The sequence below is a fragment of the Paramormyrops kingsleyae genome, chromosome 23 (genome assembly GCF_048594095.1).
Source record: "Paramormyrops kingsleyae isolate MSU_618 chromosome 23, PKINGS_0.4, whole genome shotgun sequence".
Classification (NCBI taxonomy): domain Eukaryota; kingdom Metazoa; phylum Chordata; class Actinopteri; order Osteoglossiformes; family Mormyridae; genus Paramormyrops; species Paramormyrops kingsleyae.
This window is the reverse complement of record NC_132819.1, coordinates 3200792-3225676: the sequence shown is the minus strand read 5'-3', so window position 1 is coordinate 3225676 and position 24885 is coordinate 3200792. Positions and strand designations below refer to the sequence as shown.

The window sequence follows — 24885 nt, the reverse complement described above, 5'->3', positions numbered from 1 at the left end:
AACAATTCCAGTGTCAACAGCAACAGTAGAGAGGTCATTTTCCAAGCTCAAACTGGTTAAAGACACACTCAGAAGCATATGCACCGAAGAGAGGCTTTCTGATCTCCTCCTCCTGGCTATTGAGAAAGACATTCCTGTAAACCACAGTGAAGTAATAAACATCTACAGGGACATGGCCCCCAGAAGGTTGCCTCTGTAAGGGAGGAAGGAGAGACAACCAGGGAATGGAAGTAACAGATTTTATTTTGAAGTAGAAGACCTTTTTTTGTAATAATTTTATTAAGTTGCTGTATTTTTGTATTTTTTCAATCATTTTTGCAGTGATTTTTTTCAGTAAAGTTAACAAAATACCAGCAACAACCCTCTTCAGTTTAGCGTGAATATTTCTGTTGATTTAAAAGTGTTATGTGTTCTGATAACACCAAAATAATTAAAATGATGTATTTTTTGTGCAAAAAATAAACAAATTATTAGTAAAACACACCCCTCTGCTTGATGCAGTTATTTTGGTTATTCTAATCTAAATATATACTTGAAACTAGTAGCATAGAAAATGTTTTCAAAACATGCACATTGTGGAATGGTTTCCTTTGCTGCTCTATAAACCTAGTGAATACTAAGGAGACCATGGCTTCTGTGTGAACTGATTATTTTGTAGATATCTTTTGAAAATTAAACAATTGCATGAGTTTGAGGAAGATAAAATTAACTTTTTTAATTATTTTTTTAAAAAGGAAGTCAGTGTTGCGTTAATATATATACTTTTTTGTTTAAAAAAAGAAAAAAAATACGTAATTATGAGAGTGCCCTTTATTTCACTTGAGCCCCTGCCCCTCAAAATGTCTGTGCACGTCCCTGCCGATGTCCTTTTATTTCTAATTGATCCTGTGTATTTCAGTTCGCGTTCGAGTTCCCTAGTCCTGTCATTAACAGCTCCTAGTCGGCTGTTTGTGCTCCGGATTGTATCCTACTCTCATTAAACCCCGAGTTCTCCTGGACTCCCGTGGCTTCCTTTCCGCCGTGCTATAAGCGATCGTGACACCTGGGTTTTTACTAATTAATAAAAAATATCTTATTGGTAAAACACTTAATACACTTCAAAACACTTCAAGGTAATGAAAACTAATTCAGCTTTAGCAATTTGATGATGCATCCACCTTAATTAAATGGCAGAATGCAACGTATCTGTCAGGGGACATCAGAGTACTCTATCCAATGAGGAGCTTGACAGACTTATTATTGATATGAAAACATCAATGCCCAATGCAGGGTACAGAATGGTCAGAGGAGCCTTGAAGGGAATTCAACATTTGGTACAGTGGGAGAGGGTGGTGGCATCTATGCATTGTGTAGATACAGCGGGAATTTTGTCATGGATGACTCAGATTGGCTGTGTTGTAAGGAGAACCTACTCAGTACCTTGTCCAAAATTCCATTTCCACATTGACACCAACAACCACCTGCTGACCTTCTCACCTTCAGTGAGTGTAAAGTAAGCATTACTGAAAATAAAGATACCTTTTTGATACATTGTTGTGTTGCACATATACCTCAGGAACATAGCTGAGGAATTCTTAGTGCTCAGTGTAATCATAATCTATTTGTAGATATAATATTGTCATATTTGGCGGCATTGATGGGTTTTCAAGGCAGGTTAGTAATAATAAATTGAATTTGTAAACATGGATTATGTTGTTTTTTTTGTTTTGTTCACGTAATTGCTGTAACTATCACAAAGTAATTTTGTTGCTACTAATGAAAGGTTCTCATGTTCTGTTATATAGATCATGTATCTTGGAACTGCAAACAACAATTTGGCCTCTACTGCACTGAGATTTTTTTAACCAAGCTGTGCAGCTGTCACGATCAGCTCCGAACGATCCTCGTGTGTTCCACGCCCCCTCATTACCTTATGTTGACTCCTGATTGTTCCCACCTGTTCGTAGTTAATCCCAGCCTGTCTTTGTCAGAATGACAAATCTCCCCGAAGACGCATCGCAGCAGGACGAGGACCTCTGGCTCGTCCTGCTGCATGAGACTGCGTATTGGCGAGAGCTGCCAGTGATCCAACAGGATCCCAACTTGTTCGCCCTGGCGGATCGATGCTGGACCCTACTGCAAGAGGTTACCCCGCGCACCGAGGAGCGCGTAATGGCAGAAGTGCGCTCCCTCCTGCAACGACTCGTCGACCGCGTAAGGGAGAAGCAGCTCCAGCCCCTCGCCTGCACGGAGGCAACCCCGCCTCCATCTACCGGTAGGCGAAAAAAGAAAAGGCGTGGTAAAAAGGGAGAAGTCCCGTCGCTCTTCGTTAGAGCCTGCTCCCTCGTTCCCGCCTGGGAAGATGCAGATAAAGCCGGTAAGCCTCACGTTGAGGAGAAGCCGCCTCCTTTAGAGGCTTACCATTACCGGCCGGCGCGCCTAGGCCAAGGAGGAATCCGCTCTGTAAAAGACGCGATTCCTCGGATCCCTGAGGCGCTTAAAGCGGCAGTGTCGTCTTTACGGACACGTACTCAGGCAGACCTGCCGGTTCCGGATCTGCCTGTCCCGGACCCTCCTGCTGCCACCGTCGCCGCTCTGCCCGCGGGCCCACCTGCTGCTGCCACCACCGCCACTCTACCTGCGGCACTGCCTGCTGCAGCTGCCACTCTGCCCGCGGCGCCCCCTGCTGGCCACACACCCATGGATGCCGCCACGTCCATGGCGCCCCCTGCTGGCCATGTGTCGGAGGCACCCCCTGTTGGCCGCACGCCCGAGGTGCCCACGGAGGCGCCCCCTGCTGGCCGCATGCCCGAGGCGTCCGCCGAGGCGCCCTCTGCTGGCCACATGGCCAAGGTGCCTGCTGCAGCACCCCCCAGGGTTCATGAGCCACAGCTCTGCATGGAGGCTGAGAGCAGGTTTCGCCTCCTGCAGGAACTGTACTGGCGGGTCGTTGAGGAACCCGCCGTGCGAGACTCCCTAGAAGCAGCTCCGCTCCGGTTTGCCACCGCCGCCCCTGATTCCCCACTCCAGCAGCTAGCCCAGGTGGAGGAGACCCTGAGGCAGCTGCTCCGTTTGCGGCCTGCTGCCGCCGCTCTGCCCGCAGCCCTGCCTAATACTGCTACTCTGCCCGCGGCCCTGCCTGATGCCGCCGTCCTGCCCGTCCAGCCCGGCTCGCCCATCCTGCCCGTCTAGCCCGGCTCGCCTGTCCTGCCCAGCTCTTCTGTCCTGCCCGTCCAGCCTAGCTCGCCCGCGGCTCCGGCTGCCCCGCCTGCGGCCACGCCCGCGGCTCCGGCTGCCCCGCCTGCGGCCACGTCCGCTGCCTTTCTGGAGGCCGTTGCTCCAGCCCCTCCAGCCCAGGACCCAGTCCTTGAGGCAGTCCTGGACGATCGGGACCTAGCTCTTTTCCTCAGTGAGGTGGAGGAGCTGGAATGTTACCCCTCGGGGACCTCCCTAGGGACTCCCGCTCCCTTGTCCTGCCGGAAACAATGCCTTGTAGGTAGCCTGTCAGTGTCCCATAAGGGACGGGGCCACAGGCGTCGGGCCCGGTTCCCGCCCGCCCTGCCCCCTAGCTCGCCCTCGCGCCTCGGCTGGGGTTTCGGGGTCGCCTGCTGCGTCTCCGGCTCGGGGTCGGCGGTTGCCTCCGGGTTTCCCCCCGGTGCCTCGGTCCCGGTCCTCGGCGTCACCTCCGGCGCCATGACGGTCACCTCCAGATCCGCCTGCTGCGGCGAGGTGTCGGATGGCGCCTTCGCCGGCTCCAGCTGCGCCGTCGCCTGCCGCGGCTTCCCCCGCCTGCCTGCGCCGCTGTTCCCTCCTCCTCCCTCCGTGTCCCCTCCGTCTCTCCCTCGTCCCGTTCCGTTAGTCCCTATGTGGTTCCCTCCTGCTCCCTTCTCCCTCTTGCCTGCGGCCCCTCCGGCCGCCGCCCATCTGGGCTCTCTCGGGCTCCCTTTTGTCCCCCGTCCCTGCCTGTTTGGTCTCTCCTGTCTGCTCCTCCTCCCTTCGACCCGCCTGTGTCTGCTCCTCGTCCCTCTGTTCCTCCTCTGTTCACTCCTGGCCCTCTTGTTCCGCCTGCTTATGTTCCCCTGGTGTCTCCCTTCTCCGTCTGCCTGTCTGCGTTTCCTGTCCTGTGTCAGGTTTTGTCGTGGCTTTTGCCCCTGTGCCTGTTTTGTGTCTCTGTCTTGTTCCCGGTTTCCCGTTGATGTTCTGCTTTTGTTTTTCAGCTCCTGCCCCTCGTCTCGTCCGTCGCCTGCCCTTGGGCGCCCCCAGTGTGCGTGCCTTTGGGGGGGGGTTCTGTCACGATCAGCTCCGAACGATCCTCGTGTGTGCCACGCCCCCTCATTACCTTATGTCGACTCCTGATTGATCCCACCTGTTCCTAGTTAATCCCAGCCTGTCTTGTGTACTTAGTCCGCGTCTGAGTTCAGTCCCATCAGATTTGTCATTGACGTTAGTTGTGTGCTGTTGCCCTGTCCGTTACTGTCTACCCTGTTTACCCCCATTAAACCCCGTTTTGTCCGTCTAACCGGCTCCTCTCGACTTCCTGCTCGTCCGCCTACCACGCAACGTGACAGCAGCAGTATGGTTTTCCACTGAGGTTAGATTAGTTTACTGTTTACCAGTGCAGACAGGTCAGAATAACAGTAATACATCTTTCTATATTCAACTGTTTATTGCATTTTATTTCCAGGATTCTGGGGGACCACAGCACTGAGAATGTGGATGTTGCCAGGCTGATGTTCACAGTACAGGGAACAGGAAATGGCAGCTATATAGCTGAAAAAAGTGTGTACAATCAAAGGTACAAATATAAACAAAATTTTATTTAAACAAAGTCTCTGAAATACAAGGGTTCTCTTTTTTAAAGGACACTATAATGCAAAGAACATTCATTGATGTGTCACTGTGGCCTGAAAAGATTTTGCCAGTGACTTTGGTTATTTTCCATCAGGTTAATACATTACACTGGAAACTGGCTATATGGCTTTATTGGGCTATGCTACACAACCCCAACCAACTTTTTTTCAGTCACACTGAGACTTTCTCACTCCTCTCTTTCTCTCTTCAATAGTAAACAAAACACTGTATTAACAAAGTCTCCACATTGGTACTGGTGTTGCCATTCCTTATCTTAAAACATGTCCAAGTTGTTGTCATCCTCTGCATAGACTTACCAGTTTCCCTAGAGGAGTGTTCTCTGTATTTGTCCTAATGTTTCTGATTGACAAACTTAATTTTTTGGTATCCAAGATTTTTTATGAGTACATGAGTACTATACTTATGTACTTTATCACAGAAGTAGAATCAATTTATGAATGTGATTTTCAGACACTTTTCAGTTTAACCAAAGTGTATTATTAGTCTGTTGATTAATGTATAAACCAAAGAAAGAAACAAACTACCAAAAAATACTGTTTCAATGTTCATCCTAGAATTGAAAGGCTGTGGCGAGATGTATGGATGGGTGTCACCTGGACCTTTTATAATCTCCTTCACAATTTGGAGGAACAGGGGAATCTGGACATCTCTGACAGTGTGCACCTGTTCTGTTGCCATTACATTTTCATCCCTTGGCTTCAGACAAGTCTTGATGTCCCGCTTTTCACATTTCGGGCTGGCTGTAGAGTGTGAAAATTCTGCCTGCCATGTGAATAAACTGCTCTTAAACGATTCGTAACATGTTCGAACGTGTTCAAATGAACTTTCTCCCTCCCTCTTACCAACCGGACTCACCAAACAATTCCTCATTCCCGCTTTTATCACGGTCTCTGTCCCCGCCCTTGCCATCCATTCCACATGTGCACCACCGGAAATAATCAGGCTCACCTCAGGCCAAACCAGCTCCCTCTATAGGAATGTAGTACAATAGGGACCAACCTACATCAACTTCTGCCACTTGAAGATGGCTATACTACACTCTGCCACACCGACCCCAGATTTGAACACTCACCATCCCGGCGAGGAGAACCCCCTTTCTGATTACAGCCATGGCCTGAATTCCACCTGCCTGGGGGCAATGGGGGATGTTGGTCTATCCTAAATTGAATTGGTTTGGCTCACCTCCACACAGGCAGTTCTAGGCAAATAGGATGGATTACTATGCTGACCTGCTGTGGCCCTTGCTGAACGCCTCGCCACCATGTCAATACTCGAGGGGGGACTCTGTACGATTTCCACTGAGGTTACAGCACAGGCTTCACCCCTGTGCATGAGCTACAGTCCGGCCAGGCGCAGTGGTTATTAGCCCAGGGGGAAAAGGAATGGTTGGACTACCCACCGAAGGCATGCCTCCACTATCTTCTGAGCCAACTGCTGATTCTACCAACATGATTCCATCCTCATCCCTTTCCTCCACCAAATGTGCACTGCTCCTTATATCGTCCCGATCTTGAGGACTCCTCCATACACTACGAGGTAGGGGAGAAGCCTGTATGCACACTGGTTGGGATAACTCATAGTTCTGCTCTCATTGATGTTTCTTTCTGGTCCGACTCCATCCATTGGGCATATACTATATACCCTCCCACCTTACTCCCACCCTAATGTTTTACTCTATAAACCACTGGGTCCCAAAAGCCCTGGATCTTATGACGGCCCAAAGGGTGGTTCCTTCTATGGACTAACGTGCCTGGAGCCAGCGGCTGGCTTGCTGAAGGGGCCACCTGTTGATTAAGGTGCTCTGCTGCCAAAGTCAATTGACCCTGTGCATGTGCATAGATCACCATAAGGTTATCCTGATGTTGCTTCACCCAATCATGAGTGTGCACCTGATCCATTTCCTCCTCCGCATGGCCCAAAAGAAAATCCACCGGCAGTCGCACCTTCTGCCCAAACATCAATTCAAAGTTCTGATTTAGCAGGCAATGAACTTTACTTCTAAAGACGACTGAATGGTCCAATAACTGGATCTGCCGTCTGCAATGCTTGTATAAGTCAACCCTCTGCCGTATTGGTAAAACAGTGGTCTCTTGACACCAAACTCTGGTCGAGGGCTCATTCGATCTTAATAAAGTGGGAGGAATGGTCAGGCCTGGGGCCACAACATCGATGAAAACCGGATCGGGCAGCCTAGACAATGCATCCACGTTTTTATTGGTGGAGCCAGGGCGGTATCAAATTTCAAAATTAAACATTGCCAGCTCTGATGCCCGCCGGTGCTCTGTAGCCCCCAATTTAGCTGTCTGTAAGTAACTCAGCAGATTATTGTCAGTAAAGACAACAAACTTTGTGCCAAGAAGATACTCTCGGAACTTGCTAGTTACAGCCCACTTATGGGCTAACAGCTCCAATTTACGGGAGCTGTAACTGGACATATTTCTCTCAGTTGGACGTAAGCCCCTACTGGGTGGGGACAGTCGTTTATGCAGGGCCCTGCAGTCCAAAAGCCTGACATGACTGGTCTCCAGAACAAATAAGTTTGAGAAACGCTGCCTTATGGTCCAGCCCAAAATAATTTCTACAGCATAAATAAAGGACAAATATCAATGCATTTAGGATTTTCCCAGCCAGATTAGACAGGGGGGGCATTCTATAGCAGGGTGGCCTGCTAAGAAATGCCCCCCCCCCTCCCCGATACAATCTCGGCCTTATGTCCCAACCCGAAGTAATTTGTACAGCATCAATAAGGGACAAATATGACTAACTGGTGCAAGTTTGGTGCATGTGGGATTTTCCCAGCCAGAGTTGGGGGAGCTTCTGGCTGGGCGACTTGCAAAAGGACTTGTTAGCTATAATGTACACACAGGGTTTAGAGTGAGTGGTGCAATTTTGGTGACTTTTGATTTCTTTTGGTCTGTGGTTCAATGTCAGATCATTTCCAGGGGTGATAGTGCTGAGTATGAAGTTAAATGCCGCATTGTATTATAAGAGGACAGAATACAAGAAAAAAATCAGCAGAATGGATTCAACAACATATCAAAAATGTCTTTCAAGTAAATCAGTCCCTTCTTGCACAGACGAGCATTGTCAAGAAGAATAGCATTACTGTAGCGCAGTGGTTCCCAAACTGGGGGGCGTGCCCCCTAATGGGATAGCCTCAGGGGCATGTGCCACCCTAAAAAAATCTCTTCACAGACTGGACGATTAAACAAATAAACCATCATAAATTAAAGAAATGTTACAACATTAATCTGATCTGAATTTTGAAATGTTTCTTCCTAATCTAAAAATATCCATAAACATTAGGATAGGATTGCTCTTGACTACCATACAAGTTTAAGAACATAAAAAAGAATTCAAAGAAATAAACAGCAGCAGCATGCCCTTTAACCCCAGGTAAGCCTAAAATATACAAGGCAGGTAACCCTAGCCGTTAATAACTGATAAAGTTGACATTTTTAATAACTACCTTAAATGTTCCCACCATAGTGCTTCAAAATAGTTTACAGTCACACTGTATTTTGTTGTGTAGAGAGTATTTGCTAATGATGTACGTTTGGGGACTTCAGCGATGCGTATGGCATGAACATATGACATTAAGCCGAAACAGTAATAAATGAGTTTGGTCATATTTGTTATTGACATGTTATATAGAGAATGCCATCAAAGTAGCCTACTTTGATCTTGCACATCACACACAGAAGAGTTATAAGTCCCCATAGTTAACACATAGTGAATGCTTTCAGTACGAGTCTAAATCCAGCTGCCGATGACATGTGAGCGAAGACCACGATGAATCGCAAAACAGGCTATGAGAGCCCTCTAGTGGCCTTTCGTGGAATCAGTCACAAAAACATGAACGCTTATTTAGATATGAAAAGAACATTCCTAAAAGTTCAGTATTATAATTTCTCTATTGCAATGTTAACTTTCTGACATAGGGGAGAAAAGCCAATATTATGAAAAGCTTTTTCTAATGATATCATGTCTTTGTTTTACACAAGAAAAAAGTCCACAACTCGACACAAAACTCTGAGGTCATTGGAAATTTTGGAAAAATTATGCTGAACAGTATATTTCTTTTAGTATTAGTAAACATAGAGCAGAAAAAATATAATTTTGGATTTATATCCAGCTATCCAGCACTCATTTAAATTATTTCCATAAATAAAAGTGTGCCTCATAGTTAATTGATATATATGTGTGTGTGTGTGTGTGTGTATGTGTATATATATATTTATACATCTTTATAATATACATATGTTCAAACTTACACATGGATGTGAGTTTCAGGCAGGAACACGGTGGGATGTGAAGGTCTGTGCTCTGGGATGCTTACATTTCAGCAAATCATCAAATAATATTACAGATGTAATTAAGGGTATTGCATTGTGTATCCATCCAGTCAGTGTGGAATCAGAAGCCCATTGTGCACAAAATAAAATTTAAATGAGTTAATGTGTTTACAAAAACGTTTCAGATGGTTAAGATTTGTTGGTTATTTTGACACATATTGGGTGTTTATCACAGACATATTGGACTTGATACATAGTAATAATAATAGCATAAAGCATCTCACTCGTGTTGATAAGTAGTACAGGTGGGATTGATGTAACCATGTTGCATACAGAGCACTGCTACAGGTATCACATGAGACACAAGCAGGAAACAAACCCAGAGCAGCATAAATAACACTTATGGAAAAAGGCACGATGCTACAAGACAAGATGAAGAAATACTGAGCTGGAGACGAGCAGAGACACCAGAGAAGTGCTGACAGTCACCATGATGCCTTTAGAGAAAACATCCCTGTCAGCATCTAGGAAGAGAAACAGATCATCCTGGGAAACCTGGGTTAACTTTAAGAACGTTTGTGGCTGTGTGCACTTGGCTACAAAACAGGGCCTGTCGATTAGCATTAGCACTATGCAACACAAACACAAAGCTGTCCGTTGTTGGCCAACATACGAATGCGCTCGATATTTATACAGCCAGAAGCCAATACTACATGAACCATGTAGAGAACCTGCATCAATTATAATAATCATTTTAGATATCTGTAAAATGTTATACATTTAATAAGGTAAGACCTGAGATTTGTTGAGGGAAAATGAAAAACACTCTCACAATGATATGTTCTTTTTATCTTTGTAGATTTTTTTTTCTATCCAGTGGACTGTGATTTACACTCACCTAAAGGATTATTAGGAACACCATACTAATACGGTGTTTGACCCCCTTTCGCCTTCAGAACTGCCTTAATTCTACATGGCATTGATTCAACAAGGTGCTGAAAGCATTCTTTAGAAATGTTGGCCCATATTGATAGGATAGCATCTTGCAGTTGATGGAGATTTGTGGGATGCACATCCAGGGCACGAAGCTCCCGTTCCACCACATCCCAAAGATGCTCTATTGGGTTGAGATCTGGTAACTGTGGGGGCCATTGTAGTACAGTGAACTCATTGTCATGTTCAAGAAACCAATTTGAAATGATTCGAGCCTTGTGACATGGTGCATTATCCTGCTGGAAGCAGCCATCTGATGATGGGTACATGGTGGTCATAAAGGGATGGACATGGTCAGAAACAATGCTCAGGTAGGCCGTGGCATTTAAACGATGCCCAATTGGCACTAAGGGGCCTAAAGTGTGGCAAGAAAACATCCCCCACACCATTACACCACCACCACCAGCCTGCACAGTGGTAACAAGGCATGATGGATCCATGTTCTCATTCTGTTTACGCCAAATTCTGACTCTACCATTTGAATGTCTCAACAGAAATCGAGACTCATCAGACCAGGCAACATTTTTCCAGTCTTCAACTGTCCAATTTTGGTGAGCTCGTGCAAATTGTAGCCTCTTTTTCCTATTTGTAGTGGAGATGAGTGGTACCCGGTGGGGTCTTCTGCTGTTGTAGCCCATCCGCCTCAAGGTTGTGTGTGTTGTGGCTTCACAAATGCTTTGCTGCATACCTCGGTTGTAACGAGTGATTATTTCAGTCAAAGTTGCTCTTCTATCAGCTTGAATCAGTCGGCCCATTCTCCTCTGACCTCTAGCATCAACAAGGCATTTTCGCCCACAGGACTGCCGCATACTGGATGTTTTTCCCTTTGCACACCATTCTTTGTAAACCCTAGAAATGGTTGTGTGTTAAAATCCCAGTAACTGAGCAGATTGTGAAATACTCAGACCGGCCCATCTGGCACCAACAACCATGTCACGCTCAAAATTGCTTAAATCACCTTTCTTTCCCATTCTGACATTCAGTTTGGAGTTCAGGAGATTGTCTTGACCAGGACCACACCCCTAAATGCATTGAAGCAACTGCCATGTGATTGGTTGATTAGATAATTGCATTAATGAGAAATTGAACAGGTGTTCCTAATAATCCTTTAGGTGAATGTATATATCACATCATGGTTCATTTCCATATGTAATAGCTAGCTGATAACTTTCACTCACCTCTCGCTCCATGTGCTTCAGTTTCATTGGGACCAGGCTCTATAGAATGAAATAAAGTACAAAGTTTGGGGATGTTTTGAAGAGCAGATTCCTGTTTATTTAGAATTGTGTAGAATTTTGTTAGAACAGTAAAACATACAGCTATATTATTAACCACACTGTCCGAATAATGGGTGCATCCCTGGTTTTGTTCCTCAACATTGATATACCCCCAATGGTACAAAAATGTTGCTCAGAGTCCATTTCTGTACTTTAAAAAATTTACCTACAGCTAGGGTACAATTGGCAGACCCTTGAGGGTACAGCCCCAGTGACACGTAATTGTACTCTCAAAGATAAAAAATGGAAAAAATATATGAAAAAAAAAAACATTCTGACAGTATATAAATGTTGCATCCAGCCAACTTCCAGCTGCTTATCCAGTACAAGACTGCAGTCTCAATCCTATTCAAAGCAACATAAGGCCTCTACACACTCACACATTCACTCTATGGACAACTTGTATGCGTGAGTTTCTTTGGGTAAGAAATAGGGGTGCACCGATCGATCGGCGCACCGATCGATCGGCCTCGATCACGTTAATTTGAGGGGATCAGAAATCGACCATATTCCCATGAGATCCACCGATCTTAGTTATATGCTTTTAACTCTTTGGGGTCGAGTATGTCGTCGACGACATCGCGTACTTTTCGCGTCTATTTCAGTTTATAAATATCTCGCTGAAATCTTAATGTATAATCATGAAAAAAACGCTGGCTAAATCCGTAATCTGTCTTCTTTTCAAAACGTCCATTGTCGGAAGTATTAAAGTTTTTTTAAATTAGGTTAAATCGGCAAAAAAGTAAACCATGTCATCTTACTTTGTTTTACCTGCATCGGGGGCGTGTAGTACCGCTCTCACCCGAAGATCGCTATTCACATTCTAAATAGCCGCATTAGCGCGTATTCAAATCGCATTCGCATTAACAGCGCAACGGTGAAACGCGATCCAGATACATCCCCTTCAGCGCCATAAAAGGGGGTTGGGGACGTGGCCAGGTGACAATGGCTCATTCATACACATGAAAGTTGCTACATATTCAATGAAAGGAGCCAGAAATAGTTACATGAGTTAGGTTTTTCTTATTTATTTATCCAAATTAATGTTGCATCTACACCATTTAGTCATCTTCATGTAGCCAAGACTTTGGTGATCAGATATCTGGGATCAAAACAAACTGCCAGCATTGCTTACTATGTACATTTATAATGTTTCTGCAAGTGTTCCAAACTGCATTTTGCAATGTCTATACTTTGATGTCAAATTTCAAACTTAACAAAAATCTGACATATTTACAATATATATTAAAATAAAGATGAGTGTAATGGCAAAACAAATATATAAGAAATAATTTATTTGCCATGAATTAAGTGTGATGAAATGTGTGATCATGCCCCAGTCAGTGAAAGTGTGTTTCCTACCCCTAGGCCCCAGAGGGTTAAATCAGCCTTTTCTCCCATTCCCGAGAGAGGTGCAGTGCAGGCTGCCTCCCTCCCTATTTTTTGGACAAGTGTGTCATAACAGCTATATATATGTATTTTTTTTTTTACAAAATTAGAGAAATTAAAGTCTGGAAGAAAAAATATGATTTTGTAGTTCAAACAGCAATGCTCATTTATATGTTCGTTTATATTTGAGGACACTACCTCATGTTTTGTGAGTATTCATATCAATTTACTCAATAAAAATGGAAACATTGAAGTAACTGTCTTTTAGTTATGAAAGAAACAAGATCGGCAAAAAAAAATCGAGATCGGCAGGTAAGGTTGCCTAAGGATCGGTGATCGTTGATCGGCCAGAAAACTGCAATCGGTGCACCCCTAGTAAGAAAGCATGGTCCGCCAGCATTCCTGGAGTAATTAGAGTTAAGGGTCTTGCCAAAGGACCCAACCATGTCAATCATGGGATTTGAACCCATGAACTCTCAGATATGGGCACTGATCCCAAACCTGCTTTAGCACATCCCCCCCATACACATTGACAATGCGTATACTTCAGAATTTTCTATATCGGCTGAAAAATCTCACCTTGCACGATGAGCAGTGTGGTGCTAATGGCCAAACCATCCGCATCCAGAACCTTGTACATTCCCGCATCACTCCGCTTCAGTCGTGGGAGGATCAGCTTCCTGTCACCGGCCTCCATGCGCCACTCGCTGCCCTGAGCATTGCCCCTCTCCCACTTGGTGGCTTCCTCTTTATCCTGGGATGCCTGGAAAATCACAGTGGATGCTTGCGAGGTGTAGAGGCTGAGGGAGAAGTCCTGTCCAACTAGCCGAGTCTGACTAGACTTATGGTCTGTAGGGAGTTGGAGAAAGAATGAGAGACTTTATTGTGCTGTGATGCACATTAGCAATGTCTTCAAAAGGAGGGACTGGGAGACTAGATAATGATTTTTCATTGTACTCCCCTGATTTTATAAATGTATCAATTCATATGTTTATTAATTGACAGTAATGACCACCCAGACAGCAGCCAATCAGCTACAGTATTTGCATGTGACATCATAAAGGGATACACAGAACAGAGGTGTATTACTATACCGTGAATGCCCTGTGTACCTGTGACTGTCAGCTGCACACTTTTTATGAAACTCCTCATCATCCTCCTCTTGTGCTCGGTTATAAGGAAGCTCTCGTAGAGTCCAGCGTCCGTGAACCTTGCCTCCCTCAGCTTCAGGGAGCAGTCCCCTTCAAACAGCATGTCCTGGAGCATCTCCACCCTGCCTTCATACCCGATGCCTTGGAAAGTGATGCTCCCTTTCTGCTCGAAGACCGTCTCCTCGGGTGTCTGCCACTGAAGATGTGGGTTGTTTACAGAAAGTGACCGGGTCATCCCTCTCTGGGTTGTCCAATTACAGGGGAGGGTGGCAATGTCGCCGACTTGAACTAACACTGACATGGGGACAGACCAGGAGGCTGAAAGCATAGCGTGACAGTGGTAAAGTGGATTGGGATTTTGTATGACTTTATATGAGTTTTATATATTCAAGAATATCCCCCTGGGATCAGTAAGTATCTTATCTTATCTTATCTTATCTTATCTTATCTTATCTTATCTTATCTTATCTTATGCGGCAGTGTTTGTCGCCATTCAAGCCACAAGTTTGTGTGGGCCCCCCTGTTGGCCGCAAACAATTACCACACTAAATATTACATAAACACGTTCCTTATGTTCCGCTAACTAGCTGGCTACGATATGAGAACAGAGAAACAAACAGGATCACAAGGGGTCAAAACAGTCAAGCTAACTCAGGGAAGGGCACAGGCAACAAGAGGAGAGACTGGACTGGGGAGCACAGGGCTGAGAAGCAGGTATATATGGGACTAACGAGGGTGCTAATGATATATATATATAAGGGTTAGGAATGAGACGGAAGACAAGTAAGAGGTGTGGCTTGTTAGGGCCATGACAGGGGTGAGACGGGTTGCCCCCCCCCCTGCCGAGGCATGCACTCCAGGCATGGGGGTATGGACAGGGAACTCAGGGACCAAGACACCAGACGCACATCACGCACATCTCGTTGTTTCTGCTCTCCCCCCCGATTTGATAATTGATTTTGAGTTACACCAGTCCCTTGTTTTCCCTGGTTTCGGTGTGTATTTAAGTTCCTGCCTTAGTTCATCTCCCCAGTGGGTCATTGTGTTAGAATATGTGTGTGAGGTGCTGCATTTGTCCGGTTCAGTTTATAGTCCTGTTCCTGGTCTTGCTTCATTCCCTTACCTGTTCTTTAGACTTCTTGTTAGTTCAGTGTCCTAAGTTCTGTTTAGTTATCTGACTCAGTGTTTCCCCATTTGATTATGACCCCTCATTGTCCTTTGTTTCTGTAATATTGTTTTTGTGTTTTTTTTTTTTTTTCAATAAATCCTGTGTCTCTTGGAGCCCTAAGTGGATCGTCGCCTTCATTTCATGCACGGCATGCCACACTTCCATGACGCGTCTACTCATCCATCCATTTTCCATAATCGCTTTGCAGGGATCCCAGAAAGCACAGGCCACATGGCAGGGGTGCCCCCACAGGGGAGGGAAAACATTCATACACACACTCACATATTAATTGCAAAATAACTTAAATCACATACAATTGCACTGCAAGGGGAAAGTGGAGAACCTTGAAGAAAAGCATGCTGAGGAGAGGAGAATTTGAGGGGCTTAGGAGAACAGGGCAGAACACAGAACCTCCACACAGGCACTACGGTGCCACCTCAACATATTAACGACACCATTAAAACATTAGCTGTCTTTCATATTGCGTTTTGTTAAAAGAGTATTGCTCACCAATCATCGCATAAAAGTCGAGGAACAGAATGTGGAGAACCAAAAACCTAAAAAGGTGTGTGAGACACATATATTAGTATGTGCAACATTTTAAGTTTTAATACTGAAAAAGTAAAATTTTATTCACGAAATGTGGTAACAGTCTCAAAAAACGATAACGACAAAAACGATAGTGCTCGAGGTACGAGTTTCGTTTCAGTGTAAAGATTCAATTCCGTAAGTTTCGATTAACGGAAAAATCGGAACTGAAAGCACGGAAATGTGTCATGGACCAGCTGTCAGGGGCAGAAGCTTAGAAACTAATCGCGCTTTTCTACCACGAACCGAGCGGTACCCGAGCCAAACCGCAAAGCTGTAACTAAAGTTATAAAGACTCACGAAAACAGTGAATGGGATTTAAACCGCATGTAGAACATTTACTTGTAGTTATTTGTATATTTTGTACATAAAGCACTGCCACTTGTATATTTAAATTATATTCTAACAATATCGAAGTGCATCATAGATTAAAAAAAAAAAACAATGCAAAATAATTGTTTCACTGAAGTAAATTCATGTAAATCATTTGGAATTATAAAATTTACATTTGATGAACATACTTGACATTTCATTCATTACAGTTAAAAAAATGAAATGTATTCGTACGAAAAAATATACATAAATACATTTTTTGCGAAATCTGTACAACGATTCAATCATATAATAAAAATATTGTATATATGTTCAGTTTCATGGCTTGGTTAAACAAAGCATTTATTTTCACGGTACCTCAAACCGACAAGCATTAAAGATAATAGCGATTCTACCTGGACATCATGCCGTCCTGCGCGTCGTCTTTCTTCCAGAGGGAGGCTTACCAGCTACATAGTGCCCGTGTTTTAAAGGGAAGCGTATAGCGTACAGAGAAAACGAAACCTATACAATATTTAAAGAATCCGCCTACCGCTTTCCGTGCTTATTAACTAGAACTGCAAGTCAATAATGCGTTTTGGGCTGGTGGTCCTAAACTACACATAAAACGCTTCAGTTAACCACTTCCGTGTTCTATAGAAAAAACACAAAGTTATACAAAGGGCACTCATGCAGTAGCTTCACCACAATCGCGGCTGTGGTCTTTAAAAAAAGACATGACTTACATGCGTTTTAATCTTACCCTTCTTATTTGGTGTAAGTAAATAATTTCTTTAATCAGCTACTGTCATTGGATAGGTATATGGATATTTGAATGTTTATTCTCTGTTTCTGTCTGCTTAGGGGTCTCCACTGGGGTTTTGCCCTCAGCACTGGATGCTCTGCGCCAGGTTTTGCCTGGAAGTACGGTAGCTCTGCCCTGCAACTTCACAATCCCCTCTGAGATCACATGGATCCGACAGCGCTCAGAGGAAATCACTATGCTGGGGGACACAAAAACAACTTTGGGCAACGCAACGGTGGACACATTCAATGAGGGAGACCGCTTCACAACCATTAAAGACAATCGGACAGGGCTCATAAATCTATGGATCAAGGAAGTCAGTGAAGCAGACCTAGGGATCTATTTCTGCTGTGTACGACACCATGGAAGGCTGGTCTTTGGTTCAGGGGAGCACCTAACTTTTGCAGGTAAGCTGCTTTTCAGAAGGTGATACGTTTGTGGTGGTGGCTTTTTATTGTCATTTCAACCATATACAGTAATATAGTACATAGTGAAACGAGGCAGCATTCCTCCAGGACCGTGGTGCTACATATAACACTACATCAAACACAGGACTACATAAAGTGCAAGTTTGCGAAACGTGCATACAGTGCAAAAACAGTGCGACAAAAGAATGAATAGAAGAGATGACAGTAAGACGTGTCTTAAGAGTAAGACAGGCTAAGTGTAAAGTGCAACAGTGCAATAGGTTGTGCCCATTTATTTATCATACACTTTTATCCGAAGTGGCACAAAATTGAGAAAGCATGGTCAGCCAGGCCCTGGAGCAATTAGGGATAGTGGCTGTGCTCCAAGTGAAATCCCGCTGCAAGACATGGGATTTGAACCAACAAACACCTGCTTATAGGGACAATGTCCTAACTAGCTGAGCCTCATACCCCAGATGCATGCATTGTTTGTGTATATTAAATTTCAAGCCTCCTGGCTCCATGTTTGTGAATTTGGCAAGTTCTCCCTGTGTCATCATGGGGTTTTCTCTGGGTGCTCTAGGTTCCCCTCCACAGAACAAAAACATGCTGAGGTCAATTGAAGTAGCCACATTGTCTGTAGGTGTGAATGGTGTGCGTCCTGCAATTGGTTAGAGCCCCATCTGGGGTTATTTCCTGTCTTGCACCCATTGATAGGCTCCAGACCCCCAGCACCCTGCATTGTACAAGTGGGTTTTGAAAATGGATGGATGGATGGATATAGACATGACTTCATCTACCCCAATCCTTTAAAAAACACAGAACTCTGTGTTTTATTGCAATGCTCTTTGTATTATAGTGAATATAGTGCATCAGTTTGCAGATGTCACAGCTTCTCACTGGGTGGCGCTGTGGCCCAGGGTTGGGGGTTTGAATCTGGCCTGTTGGTGTACAGGTGCACACCCTCTCCCTGTACTATTTTGGGTTTCCTCCCACATCAGTGTAATAAAGTCAATATGACCATCCTTCTTTCAACCACTTGCTGGTACACGGTGAGCCTGGACCCTGTTCCCAGCTGGGGCGGCGTGTTCTGGATGGGCTGCCAGTCTTGGGCAGACACACAATGGGCAATGTCTGCTATGCACTGAGCTTCTGTTTTTCAGGGAGTTGTTCACAAATTAGTGGCTCCCCAGTTTGCGGTTTTTGCTGCAGGTCCGACGTCACAGACCTCAGTTCCTGTGTGCTGGACTCTTCTGGCTGCTGTGACCCCAGCAGGTTCTCTGCTGATCGCTCTGCTGGTCTACAAGCTCTGCCACCCTGCAGGTAAGCGGCGTGTCTCCAAACATATGGGCCACATACTGATAATGCCACACATCCTAGGGGTTTTAACTACTCACTGGGGGGCCTCCAGTGTGGTGGGTAGCCTTAGCTTATTGTGTGTGGAGTTTTAATGTTCTCCCTGTGTCTGTGAGCAATTCCTGTGGGTACTCCAGTTTCCTCCCAAAGTCTAATATAATAATAATAATAACAACAACAAACACAACAATAGTACTACTACTAGTAGTACTGATAATAATAATAATAATAATAATAATAACACACACAACAATACTATCACTGCTATTACTAATAATACCTATAACAACAACAAAAACATCAACAACAATTTATTTGCCATTTGAAGAAGAACAGGTACAAAAATGAATTCTTTGGTATTTGGTTGTCTTTGGTGCTCTTATTCTCCAAGTGGAGCATAGAACCCAGGGGGGGCAGGAGGCTCTTGTATCCCCCAGTATTTAATTTGGCTCCATTTGCCAACTGCCCCCCCCCCAAAAAAAAGATCCTTGCATTTAAATTATTAATAATTAAAGTTATTAATAATTAACTTGCATTCCCTCCCAGAATCAGACTTTCTCCTACGCTCTCAGATAAGACCCACATAATGAGGTGAGAATGCCACTTGGGATCAGACATGTATGTAGCACCCCTGAAGCAGTTTTCAGGGTTAAGGGCTCAAAAACCCAACAGACTCAAGGACTCCACAGACCTCACAGCAATCAGTAATGTCTTTCAGTGGTGATCAGTCCCGATCGGAGCGGAGTGAGAAGGAGCTTCCTGGCCTCTTAGTTCTGGAATATTCTATCATGAGCAGTTCAACAGTTAGAAGTCTTAGACACATTATTATTATTATTATTATTATTATTATTAACTATTATTATTATTGTTACTACTACAACAACTACTACTAGTGCTACTATCGCTGATCAAACTTTCTAGCTTTTTGTATTCTTCCCCATTAATTTCACCTCTGATTTAATATACAGCTCACAGAAAGTCTTGGGACACTTGCTTAATCCTTCACCTAATATTTTAAGAAACAGAAAGAGTGCTTTCTCATTTTCAAGGACAATGAACCTTAAAAACTTTGATGCCATTCTCAGTTCCACTGTCAGAGCAGTTACTGTGTTTTACCTTTGTGGGGCAGTACAGTACTACAATTTGAAATCCTTGTCTTTGAAAATTCTTTAATAGAATGACTCATGGTTCTCATACATTTATATTATCAAGCTTGATGTTGCACTTCTCTGAGTAGAAGTCCGTAAGAACGAATGGCACTCTCCACTATTTTTCTCTGTTCATCAAATGATGTTCCTGCAGGAACTGGCACTAACCACTCAGTTTCAGAGGGGATTTTTCTTCTCTGTGGGTTAATCCTGTTTTGTATGATCACATTGTAGGTTTTCCCAGTTGTTTTCGATGTAAATGTGTTCGAATACCTTAAAGCTGTGGAAATGTCTGGTGTCGAGTAGACTCCCCTTCCATAACCCATCCCATTGCCGGGTTTGTAGTGACTTTGGATGATTCCCTTGGCGCCCTCTACTGAGGTGCCGTGGTAGGAGACGGGCCAGGAGTCAGGTCCCGTTCCCAGCCATCTGTTTCCATCTGGGTATTTGTCACGGACCTTCAGGGCAATTCGGTTCCATCCACAGGGCCTTGCATAGGGCTCGCTGCCCCGTTTAAACTCTTCAGTCCCATCGTCTATGTCAGTGAAGTCATAATCGTACCGTGGATCGAAGAAGTCTTCCTCATTCACGAGAAGTTCTGTGCAAATCAAGTCATTGTCAGCGGGACTTTCGCTCGTATACAAACAGTTCATATCTGCCAGCTGCATTATACTTTCGTGAAATGTCTGCTGTCCGAGTGACACCAAGTTGACAAAATCCTGGGGGCTGAAAGGTTCCGGCATTGGCTTGCCTGGGTTCATCATCTGGTACCCCTGGATTGACTGTACCTCGCATTCTGTGATGGCTGAAAGTGCCTCGTATTTCAGGCTGGGTGGCAGCGTGGTGTTTCTTCTCGCCATGAAGGTGTATTAGATGCTCCTATAAAACCTCAGGGTCTAGTGATGTGAAGTCAGCAGCTGTTGGGTAGCCGGGAATCCACCTGTGCTTCTGGCTCAGTGCTGAGCTATCAGCTGTGAAGCGTTTATAAAGGCTGAGGAAACGTACAAATGTCTTTCACTTTCTATATGAAAACATCGCAACAACATACCGGTGGAGGTAATTATCATGCGGGTGTTCAAAGGTACATCATTTCCAAGAAGGTGAAGGAAGCTCAAGGTGTCAATTATTTCAGTTCAACTCTAATCTCCCTTGGGATGAATAAAGTTTTTTCTTATCTTAATTCCTGCTGAGTGCAATTGTTGTTCAAGCAAAACCGTAGCAAAAAAACCTTAGCTAGCCCTGGGTGTTCTGGCTTCCAAGGTGAGATTCTGCTGAGCAGAAGACAAATTTTATCAATTCACTTATATTACAAACATTTCAGTAGCATGGGGTATCTGGCTGCGAACTATAGGTAGCTGGCATCTGTTTAGCAAGAAACACAGTGAAATCTTAAATGGGAAATATTAAAACTAGCGTAGATATATGTAACGTTACAGAATGCAACCAGAGGCATTTAAAAAAAAAAAAATTATCACGTGCTGTTTTGCACCCCCCACCCCGAATCACACAGCGCCCTAAGTGCAAACTGGGCAGGAGGCTGCAGTTCGATAATACTACTGCTGGCTGCCTGCTGTGGGATTCCAGTTTGGGCTGGTCACTAAATACACTGGAAGACTTTTGTAAAAAGGTGATGGGGATTTTAAGAATTTCTCCTGCAGTAACTTAGGAAAGTACCACAAACATGAATGCTACTCTGTCATACACTGTTGATCAATTCCTTAAACCGGTTAGACCATAACAGCAATGGAATGCTGGTTCTTACAATGAATTAAAAGCACATCTTCCATAGCCTTATTTAGTATAGAGCAGGGGTGTCCAATCTTATCCACAAAGGGCCAGTGTGCATGCAGGTTTTTGGGATAACCTTTAGGGCAGCTGTTCAAACCCAGGTGTGAGGACTCTTCAGCCAATCAGTCCTCTAATTAGTAATCTAAGTAGGGAGTTACAGCAAAAGCCTGCATACACATCAGCCGTTTGTGGAGAAGATTGCCCACCCCTGGTATAGAGTCCTGCAGAGCGTGGGGCCTGTCCAGGAAATATGTTGAGAACACACAAACGTAAAATGAGTGCTACGTGGGGACTCGCAGACAGCCCACATTTTTGTTCTCTCCCAGTTCCCAACACACTTGTATCAGGTATTCGCTGTTTTTGATTGGCTGAAAGCTGGGAGGGAGCAAAAATGTGGACCACCTGGAGGTTCCTGAGGACTGGGCTGGGAATCACTGGATTATGCTGCCTGTATTGTTATGCCCTGTGTTTCCTGAATACAGTCTTTTTACTGGTAAGGTCAATGGCATGACTCGAGGGACTTTTTTTGTACTGAATGTTTTTAGCATTGTGACAGCATTACGCCACATGCTGACGGTAGTGTTTATAGCAGATTGTCCCTCATATCCCATGATGCATCTGGAGGTGTGATTAAAGGCACAGCTCAAGGGCAATGTGACAACTATCCACAGGGGCTGCTGTTTCGGGAACATGGGTCAGTTAGTGTTGCAATTGCTCTCGTGTGAGTTGTTATCATTGGTTTTTATGATGAAGAAAAGCCTCATTAAAAGGTTGATGAGAACATTCTCTCATGCCAGGACCATAAACCGACTGAACTGTGCCTTATTGCTTTTGGGATTGTAATAAACTGCATAGAAATTTCTGTGCCCAGAAAAAGTAGGACAAATTTGCCGAAAAGTAGGAAACACACAGTAAAATGCCTAGATACTTGATGCAGGCCCAGGGACCAGCTTTCTCTGAGGCACTCAGATCCCTTCTTCTAGCCACAGGGAGCCAAGATATATTCCTTTCAAACATTACACCTTTTTCTGCCTGTTCCTTCACAAATTTTCTCATTATTTTTTGTGTGCTAAGTCAACACTCAGGTGTGCCAGACCAGGTGAGTTCCCAGTGATCATCTGCCATAACTGCATATTTTATTTAGGGAAATAAAAACTGTGATTGGGCTAATTAGGTTGTTAAGTGGAGGGGCCAGGCACCTTCAGACAAGGACATGTCCTGCACACCTGACCCTCCTGTCTCCTCCCTAACGTGGCCTGTTGCTTGTTGCCCCTTGTTAGTCCTTGTATTTAAGTACCTGTTTGTCTCGTCAGCCCTAGACTGGTCATTAGTGTCGAACATTCCTGCTGCCTGTGTCCTCCCCTATTGTCCATGTCCTCCCGTTTTTGATCCCTCACAGTCCTTTTCGTTTCCAGCCTCTCTTTGTTTAGTTCAATAAACCCCTTTGGTTTCGCCACAATGTCTGCCCTTGAGTCCTTGGTCCCTCAAATCATGACAGCAGTAAAGGAGAATTATTTTTTTTAAAGATTTATCAAGGAATCTTTGTAAAAACTTAAAGATGAAAAATGAGTGAGCCACCTTTTATAATTGGCTCAACACGTGCTTTGTAGTTCTAATAAAATGGCTGGAGATAACTTCGGTTCTTAGTCAGTTGCTGGCATATGGCGAGTTACTCAGCTGTAGGGTGGAGCGAGGTGCTGACAGAGCCACCTCAGACCCATTTCCTGGCATTGCTGAGTAATAATGATGGTTGAGCATACGGTTCCTAACACTGAACTCTATACGGTGTTTCCCTCATCCAGATCGTAAGACCTCTGCTTGTGCCAACTGTCAGGAAAGGAGTGACAAGCTGAAGGTACAGTAACACTGCATGTGAAATAAAATATGGCCCAAACACCATTCTTAATATCCCTGCAAGAATGAGTAAGACTCGAGATCTTTATTGTCAACATATTTGTGTACAAGTACACAGAGCATTGAAATTCTATTTCCCTCGGGCCCCCTGTGGTGCTACACAAAGATATAAATACAATCAATAAATATACAATATCCACAATACAATAAATGCAATTTTTATATAAAAACTGTACAAAGCTATGTTGACGGCATTGTATCAGCATTATGTTTTAACAGTATAGTAATATTATCTGTTTTGAATGCTGTTTCTTCATTCAGACTGGGGATCTACACTATGACAGTCTTGGCCTACCTAACAAGGCCTGCCCTCCTGCTCAGAGAAGCCCCACCTCCAATGGTGTGATCTATGCCACTGTAGCATTTCAGGGAACAGCCAGGCAAAACTAAGGCTCGTTTTCTGCAGTAACACCCACAAAGAGTGCTGGCTGCAACTTAAAGGACATGCATGTATGTGTTCATGACTATAGCCTTTAACCGCACAAGTGAACACAAGTGAAATGGAATGATGCTTTATTTGCTATTTGCACAAGTATATCAGAATGCTTTGTTTTTGTATGTCATTATCTTGCTCTTTGAAACATACACATACATTTTCAGTTGAGAGTGAAGCTTGATTCAACAACCTTTTTATAGTAGTAAATTTTATGTAGCGTGTCATTGCAAAACTCTGTATTGTTTTGAATGCTGAGGAGATTGTTATTAAATGGTGCACTGTGAGACAAACCTTTGATATATAGCTTGTCAGGTACCTGCTGTTTGAGCAAGAGATTGTGAAAAGTTTAACACTATGAATGCGTTTTGGCATTGGAGGAACGGCAAATACAGCTAAACGAAAAGCAGCTTTCTTATCGCCTCTGACTTAACCGCTTGAACACGTGTTATGTCGTAATTACGATTTCCCAACTCCATAGTCGGATCTTCCGAGTAGAACTTGAAGGCAGCAACAGTTTTCACGCCAACTGCTAGCAGCAATAATCTAAGAGGCTAAAAACACCAAACAATATGACTTATAGATGTTGTCATTTTATTATACAATATACTGTACATATACTATACTATACATATGATCAGTTTTGCATATAAAATAAAGGGCCGACTTACGACAAAATCAACTTACGCCTGGTCCGATCGCAGTTGTAAGTCAGCGACGACCTGTATATGATACAGCCGTGCTGCGAGCATGAAGGGAGCAAAAATGTGGACCGTCTGCAAGTCCCGGAGGACTGGACTGAGAAACACTGCTGCAGGCTATACACACTGCTGTGCACTAGATGTCAGTGGAGGGATGCAATCTTTAACAGCCTAAAAATACACACTTGGGCGGCATGGTGGTGCAGTGGGCTGCACTGTTGCCTTACACCTCTGGGACTAGGGTTTGAGTCTCCGCCTGTGTTTCATGTGTTTGGTGTTTGCATGTTCTCCCCATGTTGTCGTGGGGTT

At 44.2% G+C, this 24885-nt stretch overlaps 3 protein-coding genes across 5 annotated transcripts; 1 reads left to right on the top strand and 2 right to left on the bottom strand.

Moving 5' to 3' along the window:
• Positions 1–4775: 4775 nt before the first annotated feature.
• On the bottom strand, positions 4776–16582 carry LOC140581915 (uncharacterized). Of its 3 annotated transcripts, none has more exons than XM_072705763.1 (6): positions 16441–16582; positions 15635–15681; positions 13900–14274; positions 13385–13654; positions 11318–11356; positions 4776–9670 (listed from the first exon to the last, which is right to left on the bottom strand). In XM_072705763.1, the coding sequence occupies exons 1-6, from the start codon at positions 16449–16451 to the stop codon at positions 9567–9569; spliced, it is 846 nt and encodes a 281-aa protein (XP_072561864.1). In that variant the 5' UTR covers positions 16452–16582; the 3' UTR covers positions 4776–9566. The 3 variants fall into 3 exon arrangements, with proteins under 3 accessions (XP_072561864.1, XP_072561865.1, XP_072561866.1); XM_072705764.1 differs by having other exon boundaries at positions 13918–14274; XM_072705765.1 differs by having other exon boundaries at positions 13900–14250.
• A 99-nt stretch (positions 16583–16681) lies between these two features.
• Positions 16682–24169, top strand: LOC111838951 (uncharacterized). The gene is made up of 5 exons (XM_023802441.2): positions 16682–16801; positions 16889–17236; positions 18449–18559; positions 23331–23383; positions 23704–24169. Exons 1-5 carry the CDS (start codon positions 16762–16764, stop codon positions 23830–23832), a joined length of 681 nt encoding a protein of 226 aa, XP_023658209.2. The 5' UTR covers positions 16682–16761; the 3' UTR covers positions 23833–24169.
• On the bottom strand, positions 19800–20600 carry LOC140581879 (uncharacterized). The gene has a single exon (XM_072705586.1). It carries the CDS (start codon positions 20598–20600, stop codon positions 19800–19802), a length of 801 nt encoding a protein of 266 aa, XP_072561687.1.
• Positions 24170–24885: the final 716 nt, after the last annotated feature.